At 32.7% G+C, this 16,791-nt stretch overlaps 1 protein-coding gene and 1 long non-coding RNA gene across 2 annotated transcripts; one reads left to right on the plus strand and one right to left on the minus strand.

The window, feature by feature from the left end:
- Positions 1-6,454: 6,454 nt before the first annotated feature.
- On the plus strand, positions 6,455-6,928 carry LOC146946941 (uncharacterized protein At4g02000-like). Its single transcript, XM_085748338.1, has one exon. The coding sequence runs from the start codon at positions 6,455-6,457 to the stop codon at positions 6,926-6,928; it is 474 nt and encodes a 157-aa protein (XP_085604464.1).
- An 8,839-nt stretch (positions 6,929-15,767) lies between these two features.
- On the minus strand, positions 15,768-16,791 carry LOC146946942 (uncharacterized). The gene is made up of 3 exons (XR_015028301.1): positions 16,670-16,791; positions 16,050-16,346; positions 15,768-15,969 (listed from the first exon to the last, which is right to left on the minus strand). It is a non-coding gene; the product is annotated as an uncharacterized LOC146946942 (long non-coding RNA).

The following is a 16,791-nucleotide window of genomic DNA, read 5'->3' on the forward strand; positions in this document are numbered from 1 at the left end:
TCCCCCAATTTCTGCCACCCTGGCTGGACCCTTATCCTCCCATGAATTCTCTCTGCCGGAGATAAGCTCCGACGCGGTTGCCCGAAGCTAACCCTAGAGCTTCCGCCTCTCACAGTCGCCTGGTATCTCATGTTTCAATTATAATATTACATAAATTCTAATATACTTATTTGATGTAACAACTTTCTCATAATCAATAGTAATATTTTTCATTTCAATTTTCTATACTTCTATCTCGATTATGAGTAAATTGTGTGATATTAGAGTAAATTGTATAATATGATATCGTAGAGTATAAAATTCCTGAACATTCTTTCTCTAAATTTTCTTGAAAAAATTTCGACTGAAATTTCTTCAATCTATTCTTATTTTTATATTTACTATTGAATTATTGAGATTTTCTTTCAAGCTTCTAGTTTTTTTTTTTTTTTTTAGAGAAGCTTCTAGTTGAATTCGTATTCTTTTTCCTAATTTTCTTTATCAATTTTCTCATTCCCTTGTTCATCACTCACACTCACCTCCAATCCAATAAAATCCAATTCAATCTCCACTAGATGGGTAGTCAATTCAAATTTGTATTCTTGCATAAGCTTAATTACATGTTCCAGTGCTGCAAGGTCTTGTGCATTTGCATTGTTGTTTGCAATACCATTATCATGCACATTTTCAACCTTTATTGTTGTGCGACTTGCTCCTTTCGAGTCTTGAGGTTCCAACGTCATTTCTGTTTTGAAATCAAGATGTTGGGAATAGGATTTTTTTTATTATCTAGAATGGGACATCTTTGAAAAAGAATTTGAGGCTTAGATTTCTTCTAAAGAAACACCAAATGACAAGAGTTTCAACGTCAACACGAAAAGAATTAGCCATGCTTCAAGAAAATCAAGATTTAGGTAAACACAAAATAATTGATCAAGCTTCAACTTCTCACAAATGATTATCTTCCTCAAGCATTAAAGTATCTCAAGAACACAAACATTGAAGATATTTTTTCATCATCTTTAGCCTAATTGGCATTCTAGATTTTATCCATATGAAAAATGGATAGTTAAGCATTCAAAATTCATTCTTCATAGCCTACTTGACATTTTAGTTTATCTTCATACAAAAAGATAATTAAGCATTTTTTTAAGCGTTGTATTTAGGCATTATATATTTACACACACACACACACACACACAAAAAAACACACACACACACACACACACACACACACACACACACATATATATATATATATAGTTTTGCTAGAAGACACCTTTTATGATGGTGTCTTTTAGCAAGTTATCCTATAGCATTTGCTAAAAGACACCAACTAATTTTTATGAAGAAGTTTTTTTTAGCAAGTTATAGCTAAAAAGTGGATAATCACACTTTGAGGTGTGGATTGCTAAAAGACACTTTCATAAAAACTAAAATGTGTCTTCTAGAAAAACCATATATATATATATATATATATATATATATATATATATATATATATATATATATATATTTTGTATTTATGTTTTTCGGCATTTATTTTTTGTATTTCGCAAGTTGGAAGTGTTGCAAACACCTTCGATCTTACGCGGGTCTATTAAAAATATAAAAGTTAGTTAAATTAGTTTTGAGATATATTTAAATTTATTTAGTCGAACCAACATGGTACTGGGAGATTTGACAACATGACTCTTCTCCAAAAAAATATTCGAGTTTAATCCTTAGATAAACTTATTTGATGTCTCGTTGCTAACTTGACGATTAATCTCATAGCAGATCAAAATGGCATAAGCAATGCAAATAACTAATGGCATCTACTAGAGATCAATTAGATCCCAATTACATATAGTTAGAAAAAAGATATTCAATGAAAACACCAATATTAGTTACTCCAAGTTCCACTAACGTGTAGCTTACTCTTAACAATCTCTTTCACAACGGATAAATGCACAAATAAAATTTAGTATTTAATACATTTAAAAAATATGCCAATATTAATATTACTTCTGGTCTGCATTTACAAAATCAATTGACACTTCATCCTAAAAAAATCTTTTGATACTTTTCACTTAAATTAAAGAAAATAGTGTAGGTTTTTCTACTATGAAGTATGAAGTTGAAGGTGATGCGTTGTTTGTTGAGTTACGTGCTATTGAAACGAGTCTTGATTTTAGGCACAACAAAGACTATAACAACATATTATTTATAAGAGTGATTGTTTGGAAGCAGTTGAACTATTTATCGTTAGTCATAATTATATTTTACATATGTATGCTACTGACATGTTTCTACTATGAAGTTGAACGTGATGCATTGTTTGTTGAGTTACGTGCTGAGTCTTGATTTTTGTCACAACAAAGACTATAACAACATATTATTTGTAAGAGTGATTGTTTGGAAGCGGTTAAACTATTTATCGTTAGTTATGAAACACATACACTCCTCCGATTAGGTGTGTCATGATATCGGATATGTATCAGTATCAAACACGACACCGACATAACACTTATGATTACACTGAATTATGTCATTTTCTAACATTTTTATCAATGTTGACGTGTCGGTGTCTGTGTCGTTTCCGACGTTCGTGTCTGTGTCCGTACTTCATATTTTGGGAGAAGTTTAAAAATTTACAAATGAGATTATATTTTGAGAGAAACGAATTTTTATTTTTGAGGGGAGAGGGTAGTTTTTATGTGTCAGTATTATTTCTGATGCATGTCAATACTGAATATGTTAGAACAGTACAGTGTGTGTTTGAAGGAAATAAGGGGAGGGTGTTGGGTTGGGGTCAGGGGCCAAATGCGAAAGAGTTTTCTGTCTTTGAGAACGTGTTGTGTTTGGAAGTGTCAGCTCTATCATTCGCCTTCACTCCGTTTCTTTTGCTGACACTATCACGTTATTGCGTTTTCCGTATTGACACCAAAATGTAGGTGAGAAAATGAGAGAAAGGGACGCGTTCATTGTTAACATGGACGTGGGTCAAGATTTTAATTCACTTTGATGGCTATTCTTCTTATCCCATTGAGTGCTATTTGTATTGGATATATCCTACTAACGTTCTTGGTATGATTTTTTACTTCTTAAAATTTAGAACTAGCATTTTTTTCATCCTTGAGATCAAATAACATAACTTTCGATTCTCGAGGGAAACAACGTTTGGCCAGTGCGCATGCCTCTACGCACGAGCCGGATTAGTCGTCCATCTTTAATGGGTCGAAAACCGGTGCGAAAACAACAACAACAAAAAACATAACTTCACGAAATCAGTTTGTGTGGTTAGAATTTACGGTGATTTTTTTGCTAATGGTAAATATATCTTTTTTTGAACAAACTAATGGTAAATATCTAAATTTTAAACAAGTAATTGTTTAATCCCCTTCAACAAAAAAGAATGAGACAAATAGTAAGCCTAGAAGAAATGTTATTTAAACATGATAGCAATGAAATAAGTAAAGAGAAGGAAGTTAATGGTTTTTAAAATTTCAAATCTATGATCATTAAAAAGTATACATGCCATCTATAGAAGATTTAAATGTCCTGAACAATAGTCTTATTAAACACATAACTATATATTGAATGGAGAAAACTAAAATTTGAAACCACGAGTAACAATCTAATTCTCACCACACAAAAAAACATGCAAAATTAGAAAAAGATATTAACAAAGTAAAGGAAGAAAACACATGTGTTATTTTACATCAGAGTGCACAAACTCAATAATAAGATAAATAATAATAAAAATAATAATAATGAAATGATGAAAATTAATGTTAAAACGATGAAACAAGCAAAAATACTCACCGGTTGATTCCTACTGTAACATCCTAAAATTTAATAAATTGATTTAGAACTTACTTTAATATTATAATAATAATGTTCTTCATGTGATTTAGAAATAAAATAATAGGAAAATCTGAAGATTTGCTCCAAAAAAAAAGCTATGAAGATAAATTAATTAGCTTTTTTTTATATAATATATTACTAATCTGTAGATATATATCATACATAAAAGTTTATGTATAATATGCAGAGCCGTCCTTTGGAAAATGCAAATAGCTCTATGAAACTGGGCCTTCAAAATTAGGACCCCAAAATGTATATTTTTGTTAATGTATAATGCAAGTAAAAAGGAATATATACTAATGTTGTGGTAATAATATTGAATTGTAGATGTGTGGCCTACTAGTAGTATTTTGTGTTGGATTACCCATGGTCTTGGGTTCAACTTCCAACATTCTAGTTTTTCTTCTTTATTTAATTCACTGTTTTAAATAAAAACACAATATATATTTATTTTTTTAAGAATATACTATTATCCTTATTTATTAATTTTATTAGGTCTGCAGCAACTTAACCTAATATCTTCCCTCCAATTTGTTGTATTAGGTTAACAATAGTTTAACCTAACAAATTCAATCTAAAAAAATGCATTGCACCAATTTCATTCATATCCTATTGCCTTTTTTTTTGTCAATATTTTGTACACTTATTTAATACTAAAAAAATGCATTGCACAATTTCATGCCTTTTTTTTGACAATATTTTGTACTCTTATTTAATACTAAAAAAATTCATCGCACCAATTTCATTCCTTTTTTTTTGACAATTTTTTATACACTTATTTAATATTAAAAAAATGCATCGCACCAATTTCATTCCTATCCTGTTGCCTTTTTTTTTTTGACAATATTTTGTACGCTTATTTAATACGTTTACAAACAGAATACTCTAATTTTCATGCAAACTCGGCTACCCTAATCCTTATTTATTAATTTTATTAGGTCTGCAACAACTTAACCTAATAATTTCCCTCTAAAATGCTGCATTAGGTTAGCAGCAATTTAACCTAAGAAATTATTGACCCGTGCAACAATATAATATAGTATTCTTTTTATCTTTTTTCTTTATAATTTTTTTTAAAAAATGAGAAGATAATCCCCCAATAATATATTATGATAAAATAAAATAACAGTCTTTAATTGATTAGTTTTTTAAAACTAAAATGTAAAATTTGATAAGATTCAAGTGTCATTGAAGGACATAGTAAGACAAATTTGATTGTAATATTGTATCTCTAATAATTTAATTTGTGTTTATTGATCGACCCATAATCTTACGGGTTAAAGATTATTCATTGGTCTCTATTATAGTCGACAAGACCCATGCGTCGCGCACCGGTCGCGTCGTGCACCGGTCGCGTCGTGCACCGGTCAAAAGTCTAGTTTTTATTTTTATTTTTATTTTTGTTAGAGCAGTTCTTGTAATTTTTTGCCCATATTAGATGTATAAAATAGCAATGCTTTTCCTTAAAAAAATCATTAAAATTACATTATATAATTTATTACAAAACAACAAACATTGTAATTATTTATAAAAAAAAAAAACATAAACTTTTATTTTTTTTGCCTCTGTACTAACTAAGGAAAATAACAACATAAAATGTGATAAGGATATTCGTTTGAAGTTGTATTTTTATATTATTAATTAGAATATGAATCTAGTTTCGAAACAATTGAGAATTAAAAAATAGGAAGTGATTGCGATAAGATTAGAAAAGCGATTGCGATAAAATTCAGGAGGTAAAGTGATTGCGATTCTGCAACAACACAAACGCGATTGCGATAAGAATCCAAACGCGATTGTGATTCTCACTTCTGCAATGCTTTAAGTGCTTCTTCTTCTTCCTGGTTCCATGTTTCTCTAACTCACTCACAATCATAAAAATGATTTACGATTCTATCTGAAAGCAAACACTAAAAGCGATTTCTGATTCTTTCTGAAAGAAAAGCATTTTACGATTCTTCAATATAACACCCAAATTCATCGAAGCCATGGTGAATTGATTATCACTTTGTGAAACATCTTTCAAGCGGTGATGAATTGATTAAAATTCTTTCTGAAAGAAAAGAAATTTGCGATTTCCATAAAAAAACAAACGCGATATGCGATTTGTGATATGCGTTTTACAATTGTGGCTTTCATAGACTGCTTCTGCAATTTGCGACTAACCAAAGAAAGTTATTTGCGATTACCATCTCAATTTGCGATACAACTGCTTCTATGATACAACTGTATGTTTTGTGCTACTGAGTGTGATTGCTTCTCTTGTGCGATTTTCTCTTATCAAGGGTTTCAATTGTTGAAGGTTTTCTCTTCATCTTTGTGAGAGCTTTTGTGTTTCTCTTCTTGTAGGAGTCTGTTGTGCTGTTGTGCTGGCACAATGACAGAGGTGAAATTGGAAGACTTATCAGTAAGTGATGATGAAGGATTGAGTTTTGACACTGGGGAGGAAGAAAGTTCTGAACATGATCCTTGCCTATGTTTGGTCGGATGCTTTCTTGTCAATCGTCCTGTTCGGCTTAAGGAGATGAAGATATGAATGTCTGAGGTGTGGCGACCGGTGAAGGGGGTGGCTGTGAAGGAAGCGCAACCATAGTTGTTCTTGTTCCAATTCTTTCACAAACTGGATATGGAGGAGGTACTAAAGGGCGGTCCGTGGACATATGACAGTCACTCTTTGGTTCTGGAAAAGTTGCGAATATGGATGCCGTTGAAGGATATACAATTGAACTACAAGAATCTATGGGTTAGAGTTTACAATTTGCCAACTGGTATGAAGGAGAAAGTCGGAATGGGGTTAGGGAACTGTATTGGAGAGTTTTTGGAGTATGATGGAAATAACAATTCTAGCTTCTGGCATGAGTATATGATGTTGAAGGTGAGGTTTGATATCAGACAGCCATTGAAGATAGGGAAGAAGATTAAAGCGAATGGGGGAGAATGGTGTGTGGTGAATTTCAAATATGAGAGGTTAGGAACCTTCTGTTTTTTGTGTGGGGTGCTAGGCCATAGCGAGAACAAGTGTGAGGTTAAGTTTTCTCAACCAGATGTTACAATTCCAAAACGGTGGTCAAACGCTATTAGGGGGAGGGAGTCATCATAGTGGTTGCGGGAAGATGGGCTTTCTAAGGCTGATGTGGAGAAGGAGGGAGGGAGGAGAGCTGAAAGAGATGGACAATCTGAGTCAAGTAGGCAGCATGCATCTCCGACTTCTGTGGATAGGATGACCACGTGTCAGGTAGTGGTGGGTAAGCAGACTGGTTCTACGCTTGCGTCAGGTGGATCTAGCAATGGTGTGAAGGAGTTAAGGCATGTAAATGCTCCTTTACTAACTTTTACTAAAGATATAGGGTCGAGTACATCATATTCATCCATCTCCTCGACTATTGATAACCAAAAGCAGGTGCAACGTACTAGTGAGGAGGAAAATAATGCAGACATGAAATATCAGTTTCAAAGAAAGCGTATGCAAGAGGACAAATGTAAAGCCCTATTTTATTATTTATTTATTTATTTGAGTTTAGAGTCTGTTCTTCTAGAATTTAATTAACTTATTTGATAAGTGATATTTTTGTTATGTGTTGATATATATATATTAGTAGCCTATATTTGTTTATTTAATTATTTTATTGAGATAGAGTCGAATTATATGATTTATTTTATTATGTGATATGTTGATATTTTATTGAGTGACTTTATTTTATTATTTATTAGAACATATTTAGTGGGAGAATATATTTAGTGGATAAATATAATTATTTAGAATAATGAGGCTTTGGGGCAGAATTGGAATTAAGAGAAAATAAATAGGCTAAGGTTTATATAAAAAGGAGAGCTAGAGTTAGAAAATATATTACGTGCAAAACTGTTTTGGAGAAAGAGGAGAAACCTAGAGAAAGAGGAGAAACAAAGAGAAGAGAAGAGTCAGAGAAGGAGAAGTCTGTAGAACCTTGTTGTCACTTAATCTAAGGTAAGAGTGGGACTAACCTTCTTTAATCATAAGTATATGGTTCTGAAATAGGGTTTAACATGTTTGTTGTTGTTTTATTTTGATGATTAGAGAAGTTAGGGTTTGAAAAGAAAATAGGGTTTTGAATTGCAATTTAATTGATGAATTATGCTCAGTTGATGATTTATGTTATGTTGTTGTTGATTTGTGGTTGGATTCATGATTATGAGTTGTGGTTATTAATGATTGTTGTTGTTAATGTCATATTATGAATTGGGTATGAATTATGTTGAGTTGTTGTTGTTGATTGTGATGATTTTGAATGAATGTGAAGTTTGAATAATATAAGTTGATTTTTCTGATTATTTTCATCTCTGCCCCGAATTTTGATATGAAAACTGATATTGATCGGTGCGGAATTGGTCTTAGGTGTAAACACAAAATTTGTAGGTATGGATGTTAGCTTTCTAATGACGTTGGTCTGACATCAAAACGATTCATAGAACTTGAGTTATGGTCAAATTCACAACTTTTCCTGAATTTTGATATGAAAACTGGTATTGATCGATGCGGAATTTGTCTTAGGAGTAAACACAAAAGTTGTAGGTATGGATATTAGCTTTCTAATGTCGTTGACGTCAAAACGATTTATAGAACTTGAGTTTTGGTCAAATTACAGCACGTAGGTCCCAGCAAAATTGCATAGTGACAGCATTCTCTGTTTCATGTTTTTGAGTTTTGTTCATATGTTTCTGTTTTGAATTGGTCTTTGGTATAAACATGAAAGTTGTTGATAATTGCGATATCTTTCTAGCAGCCTTGGTTTGACATGAAAATATGTTATGTATAATTTATTATGTTTTTACAAAGATGCATGATGAATTGTTGATGTTTGAATACGACGTTATATGATGTCTTAGTTGTTGAGTTGTTAAAATGTTAAGATGTTAAGATGCCAAATTGTTGAGTTGTTAAGATGTTAGGATTTTAAGACGTCAAGTTGTTGAGTCTATTAATACAAACGATGAGGGCTTAAGCCATGGAGCATTTTGCTCAATAGCGACGAGGGCTCAAGCCCTGGAGCCTTGTGCTCAAAAGTGACGAGGGCTCAAGTCCTGGGAGCCTTTTATGCTCAATAGAGACGAGGGCTTATGCCCTGAATGGTACCACATGCATGATGTCTTAGTTGTTGTTGCATTGTTGAAGTTAAAGAGTTGTTGTTGCATCGTCCTTGATGTCTAGTCGAAGTTGTGGATGTCGTAGTTGATCTATTGTCGTTGTTGCCAAGCTATCAATAAATTAAGGAGTTGAATTAAGAAGTATTATGATGAAGTAACATAGTTAAATAAGTGTTATTTATGTTGTTAAATTCTGCTGATGAATTATATGCTTATTATTATTGAATGTGAAATCTCACCCCTTCTGCTTGGAAATTGTTGCCTTACATGGGTAACTTGCAGGTGACCAAGAATAGTTGCAGTCTTGAGTAGTCTCCGTCGTGTCGTCTTAGGTTGCTCTGATACGTAACGGGATGGGGATATTGCTTGTTTTCCATGTGTTACGTATTTTCCATGAACAATGTTATTTTATCATGAACTATGTTATTTGTCATGAACTATGTTTATATTATGAATTATGTTGAAGAACCTTTGATTTAGATTTTAATAAGTTGAATGATGTTGAGGCCATAGTGCTATTATGATGAATTAATTAAGATGATTTATTTTCCGCTGCAAAGTAATTGATATATTGACAGGTGTTGTTTGAATAAATAGTAATTTTATTCTATTTGAATTTTGAAAGAAGTGTGACATCCTGTTTTAAGTTGAATACTCTGATTTATTATTGATATTTTTATATGTTGGGAAAACGGGGTGTTACAATTGGTATCAGAGCAGGTCGGTCCGTCCGGCCAAGTAGATGATTCGTTGTGTCGTGTGACGGTTGAATACTGTCGTTTTGTTTTCTAATTAATGGTTATGTTTTATTATGTGATCATGTTTAACTGACTAATTGTAATGTGGTTTTTGTGTATTGTTTGAAGTTTCTATTTTGTTATATATGATTTAAGATATTTAAGCAATAATTAAATTCATTTTCTCACGTGCTCTGAATTTCGAGGACGAAATTTTTCTAAGTTGGGGAGAGTTGTAACGCCCTATTTTATTATTTATTTATTTATTTATTTAAGTTTAGAGTCTGTTCTTCTAGAATTTAATTAACTTATTTGATAAGTGATATTTTTGTTATGTGTTGATATATATATATATATATATATATATATATATATATATATATATATATATATATATATATATATATATATATATATACATATTAGTAGCCTATATTTGTTTATTTAATTATTTTATTGAGATAGAGTCGAATTATATGATTTATTTTATTATGTGATATGTTGATATTTTATTGAGTGACTTTATTTTATTATTTATTAGAATATATTTAGTGGGAGAATATATTTAGTGGAAGAATATATTTAGTGGAGAAATATAATTATTTAGAATAATGAGGCTTTGGGGCAGAATTGGAATTAAAAGAAAATAAATAGGTTAAGGTTTATATAAAAAGGAGAGCTAGAGTTAGAAAATATATTACGTGCAAAACTGTTTTGGAGAAAGAGGAGAAACCTAGAGAAAGAGGAGAAACAAAGAGAAGAGAAGAGTCAGAGAAGGAGAAGTCTGTAGAACGTTGTTGTCACTTAATAATCTAAGGTAAGGGTGGGACTAACCTTCTTTAATCATAAGTATATGGTTCTGAAATAGGGTTTAACATGTTTGTTGTTGTTTTATTTTGATGATTAGAGAAGTTAGGGTTTGAAAAGAAGATAGGGTTTTGAATTACAATTTAATTGATGAATTATGCTCAGTTGATGATTTATGTTATGTTGTTGTTGATTTGTGGTTGGATTCATGATTATGAGTTGTGGTTGTTGATGATTGTTATTGTTAATGTCATATTATGAATTGGGTATGAATTATGTTGAGTTGTTGTTGTTGATTGTGATGATTTTGAATGAATGTGAAGTTTGAATAATATAAGTTGATTTTTCTGATTATTTTCATCTTTGCCCCGAATTTTGATATGAAAATTGATATTGATCGGTGCGGAATGTAACGCCTTATTTCTATTAAAGCGATAAAACACGCGAATATAACAAATATTCAAGAAATAGACGCTACGTCTCAACTAAACCACAAACAGTAAGCATATATAATAATATCTCAACAGTCGCAGCAGATACAAACATATATCTCCAAATCAATACATATTCCATGGTCAAATAACATCAACATAAAATTCTCCAAAATTCAACAACGAGTACATCTCAAAATAAAATAATCCAACAAAACTAGGACACCGATTCAACCTAATCAGAGCCCTAAACTACGACGCCAGAATGATAACGGAGGCTAGCTCCCGCTATCCAAACATCCACCAAGCAACTCACCAAGCGACTAATCCTGCACAATGTCTACCCATCCATACAGACAGGTAGGCGGTCGAAACCACTGGGGGTAAGCATTACATTAATCATAATCAATGTATAAAAACATAGCATTCAAGGATTCATACATATCACATATACATAACCATCCCTCCTAGAATACTAGCATCACATGATTAATATCCCCCATTACTTGCACCTCAAGCTATCATAGCATAACAGACATATTCAATCTCTAATCAAGACATCGACACAAGCTCATCATTTATCAATAATAATCAATGAAAGGATTACTCACCTCATTCTTCACTTAGCATACTTAACTCAACAAGTACAGTTCATCATTTTAAAGTTATAAGCAAGTAATCATCATCATCAAAGAAATCACCACATCATATGTATATACACATATACAATTCTCACCTCATCACTATTACCAAATTAATTATCATCAAATAGATTCACCAAGCGTATAAGCACAATTAGGAAAGACATGCAATTAGAGCATTTATTTCACTACCATCAACAAAATCCACCAATATACATATACACCAATCCACATAATCGCAACATTCACCAAATTCCACCAATGCACAAAATCATCAAGTCACATATTCAATTTTGACACAACTCATCAACCATTCAATGCATGCAATGTTCTAGACTCTTCTAGATGCATGCGGTATCGTCACCAACAACAAAGGTCGTCACCTCATGATGCCAACTGCACATCATATGTAAGAGTACACCTCCTCTTACAATTCAACTATGTAAAAGTACACCTCCTTTTACATTTCTCATATGACTCAATATAACTATGATGCATGGACATACAAGCAAAGACCCAATAGAACTTGAATTATGGTCAAATTACTGCACGTAGGTCACAGTGAATTTTTATGAATTTCAGCATAACTTTTCCCGAATTTTGATATGAAAACTGGTATTGATCGGTGCGGAATTGGTCTTAGGTGTAAACAAGAAAGTTGTAGGTATAAATGTCAGCTTTCTAATGCCGTTGGTCTGATGTCAAAACGATTTATAGAACTTGAGTTATGGTCAAATTACCGCACGTAGGTCACATCAAAATTGTACAGTGACAACATTCTCTGTTTCATGTTTTTGCATTTTGTTCATATGTTTCTATTTTGAATTGGTCTTTGGTATAAACATGAAAGTTGTTGATAATTGTGATATCTTTCTAGTAGCCTTGGTTTGACATGAACATATGTTATATATAATTTATTATGTTTTTACAAAGATGCATGATGAATTGTTGATGTTTGAATACGATGTTATATGATGTCTTAGTTGTTGAGTTGTTAAGATGTTAAGATGTTAAGATGCCAAGTTGTTGAGTTGTTAAGATGTTAGGATGTTAAGACGTCAAATTGTTAAGTCTATTCATACAAACGATGAGGGCTTAAGCCCTGGAGCATTTTGCTCAATAGCGACGAGGGCTCAAGCCCTGGAGCCTTGTGCTCAAAAGCGACGAGGGCTCAAGCCCTGAGAGCCTTTTATGCTCAATAGAGACGAGGGCTTATGCCCTAAATGGTACCACATGCATGATGTCTTAGTTGTTGTTGCATTGTCAAAGTTAAAGAGTTGTTGTTGCATCGTCCTTGATGTCTAGTCGAAGTTGTAGATGTTGTAGTTGATCTATTGTCGTTGTTGCCAAGTTATCAATAAATTAAGGAGTTGAATTAAGAAGTATTATGATGAAGTAACATAGTTAAATAAGTGTTATTTATGTTGTTAAATTCTGCTGATGAATTATATGTTTATTATTATTGAATGTGAAATCTCACCCCTTCTGCTTGGAAATTGTTGCCTTACATGGATAACTTGCAGGTGACTAAGAATAGTTGCAGTCTTGAGTAGTCTCCGCCATGTCGTCTTAGGTTGCTCTAATACGTAACGGGATGGGGATATTGCTTGTTTTCCATGTGTTACGTATTTGCCATGAACAATGTTATTTTATCATGAACTATGTTATTTGTCATGACCTATGTTTATATTATGAATTATGTTGAAGAACCTTTGATTTAGATTTTAATAAGTTGAATGATGTTGAGGCCATAGTGCCATTATTATGAATTAATTAAAATGTTTTATTTTCCGCTGCAAAGTAATTGATATATTGACATGTGCTGTTTGAATAAATAGTAATTTTATTCTATTTAAATTTTGAAAGAAGTGTGACATCCTGTTTTAAGTTGAATACTCTGATTTATTATTGAAATTTTTATATGTTGGGAAAATGGGGTGTTACAACAAACAACATGTCGAGGATTCCACAAATCAGACAAATCAACAATTTTTATCGGCACGTCCTGACAGCCAGGACTGCCGGGACCAATTATTATTTTGAGTTGGAACTGCCGGGGATTGGGCAGCCCGAGTGCAGTTCCAAATCTTCGAAACCTGGCCCGGGGACACAAACCAGAAATTCTTTTCCTATCTGAAATGTTGGCTACTACACGAAGCATGGAAAATATCCGTGTCATGTTGGGATATGATTCATGCTTAGCAGTTGATGTGGAAGGCAGGAGCGGTGGGCTGGCAGTGTTTTGGAAAGATGTTTCTAATTGTCGTGTGTTAAATTACTCTCGAAATTTCATTAATCTGATTGTGGATGATAGAGAAGCTGGTGATTGGAGATTAACTTGTTATTATGGCTTTCCTGAACATGCTCGTCGTCGTGATGCTTGGGATTTACTTCGGGAGCTGCGGGATATGTCATCTCTTCCGTGGTGTATCATTGGGGACTTTAATGACTTGTTGTCTCAACAAGACAAAGTTGGAATTCATCTTCATCATAATTGGTTGTGTATGGGTTTTCGTGAAGCGGTTGATGATTGTGCCTTATCTGATATTAAATTGCATGGTCAGCCTTTTACGTGGATCAAGAGTCCGGGTACAATTCGAGTGCTGGAAGAAAGGTTGGATATGGCTATGGGAACTATGAATGGTTGCAACGTTTTCCAGAAGTCCACCACTAAAAAAAAGTCATTTTCGGACGGAATTAACGGAACTTTCCCACGGAAATGAGTTTTCGGACGGAATTCGGACAGATTGGGCGTTGTCCGAAAAAACCGCATCGCAAATCTTATTTTCGTCCCAAATTCCGTCCGAAATATATTTAAGATAGATTTCGTACGGTTTTCGCACAGACACAGTTGTGGGATATTGGACTAAATTTCAAACGGATTTCGGACGGAATTGAGTTTAATTTCCTACGGTTTTCCGACGGAATTGAATTTAATTTCCAACGGTTTTTAGAAGGAATTGAATTTAATTTCCCACGGTTTTCAGATGGAATTGAATTTAATTTACTACGATTTTCAAATGGAATTGAGTTATAATTTCCTACGTTTTTCAGACGGATTTAAGATAAATTTTCCAGAGATTTTCGGACGGATTATAATTGCTTTAAAATATTTTCCACGCTTTTTGGTTGTGGTTATAATTTTTTTTGTTTTACAGAATTGCCACAATTCATATTTTTTAATGAGTTTGAGATAAATTCTAATATGTAAAATTTATATTCAATAATACATACTAAATCAAATAAAAATAAATAATAATTCAAGAGTAAACAAATGCTCATTGTCTGAAACAAAATTATATAAACTAGATTTATCTAAGTGCTCAATGTTCTAACACAATATATCACAAACTAACATGACTAAATTGTTCATTAGTTAGTACTCAACAATAAAAGTAACACAATCAAGTGCACTAGCAGGGATAGGGGAGACAACAACTGCCCTCAAAAAGTAAATAGCCAAAAAAACAAGGTAAACAGGTTTGGAAACATAAGACAACAGCAGTCAAACACACAATTCATCAAAAAAAGAGAAGCTGGTAGCAACAACCACAAAACAGTTGAACAACATAAAACCAGTTGGGCCAAACTTATCATTCAAATCCAAAATTATCATCGTTTCCATTAGAGGCTTCACCAACATCATTTGGTTCATCTTGCATAGGTGTCGCACAAGCAAAGTTTGGAGGCAGTGACATATTCAACTTTTCAAATAAAGTTGCAAGCATGCTTTCATTTGACTCAATTCTTTTTTGTTGCTGCTCCAATTTTTGTTTTTGTTGTTGGTTTATACGATCTTGCTCTTTTGCCTTTTCTTTCCATTTTAAGAGCTCTTGTTCCATGTGTTTTTCCTTAAAGGCATTTGAGCATGAACCAATAGTATACTTCAAAGCATTTGTTCCTATAGAACCTAAACCATATAATTTTCCTTTTTTACCTTTGGGAGCTACTTCCTTCCAAATAGTAAAGTCATCTGGCATATTATGATGGCTTTCAGAAGACAATCATTCTTCCTCTTGATTTTGAGACATAGATATTTCCAAAAGCTCTGCTTTTCTCTTCTTAAAAGCTCCCCGCAATTTTGAATTATGTTAGTCATTTAACTAACAACCAATTAAAATCTGTAATTTTAGTAAAATCATAGATAAATCTGGTTTTGGTTCGGCTAGTTGCCGTGCACAGGCTACTTTGTTAGCAGGTCTGTTTGATACCAGGTATGGTGGCCAGCTTTCTGCCTTTCTCAGCTCTATTATCATAACTAAATTATAGATAAATATGTAATGTTAAAGAGCTACTTACATAGGCATGCTCAGCTCTACTATCAACCCATTTCTTATCCTTTCTAATATGGCAAATAGCAAATACCTCCTCCACTGGAGGCTTGACTCCTGTTTCATTCTCCTACATTTTTTCCATAACTTCAATGAGAAAATTTCCAATATGTTTTTCACAAATTAATGAGAAAATATCACGTGTATTACCATCCTACGTTCCTTCTCACCCATAGATATAGAACCAGCAGTATGAATGGAGCTACCTTGAGTTGAAGCACGATTTGCAGTGTTTGCCACTGATAAATTCTTAAAATTTTTATCGGATGCCCAATAATGTATTAATTGATTCCATACTAGCTCAGGGATGTACTTTGGCCTGTATTCAGAATTTTCTGCATAGTTTTTCCTCTCTTGATACATCATACCTCTGAATCTAGCTTCTCCATTGATTTAAAAAATTTGTCGAATCTTTGCATCATATTTAGGATGCCATTTACAATACTTCTACAAAATTGCACCCAATTAACATATTAGCAATCCAAAAATTTCAAGAGTCTTTAATTATTCAGTAAATTACATCTAACTAATGAAAAAAAAAACACTAGATAAAGTACTTTGTGCACTGTTTGTACTGTTCTACACTAATATTCATCTTAACTACCAAAAACTTACGTCAGCAAAGGCATTTTGTATCATTAAAACAAAGTCGTTTAGCAAAATTTATGTTAAGAACCGACTGAACTGTATATAAAGCGTTGTAGCTAAGTATTCTTCTTAAAGAAATATATTAATAATTAACTATAAATTACTAGTTATATAACTATTACCTTAAATTCAGTAAACCATAACAACTTCTGGTCAATAGATGCATGTCCCCATGTAGGACAAAACCAATCCAATTTGCTCTTAATGGATTTCGTCAAGAAACGAATAGCAGATGATGGATTGA

The sequence above is a fragment of the Medicago sativa genome, chromosome 2, assembly GCF_051527215.1.
Source record: "Medicago sativa cultivar Bolivia chromosome 2, Bolivia_mono, whole genome shotgun sequence".
NCBI classification, from domain to species: domain Eukaryota; kingdom Viridiplantae; phylum Streptophyta; class Magnoliopsida; order Fabales; family Fabaceae; genus Medicago; species Medicago sativa.

Coding starts and splice junctions, on each gene's coding strand:
- LOC146946941 (XM_085748338.1), top strand. CDS start 6,455: ATGGAGGAGGTACTAAAGGGCGGTCCGTGGACATATGACAGTCACTCT.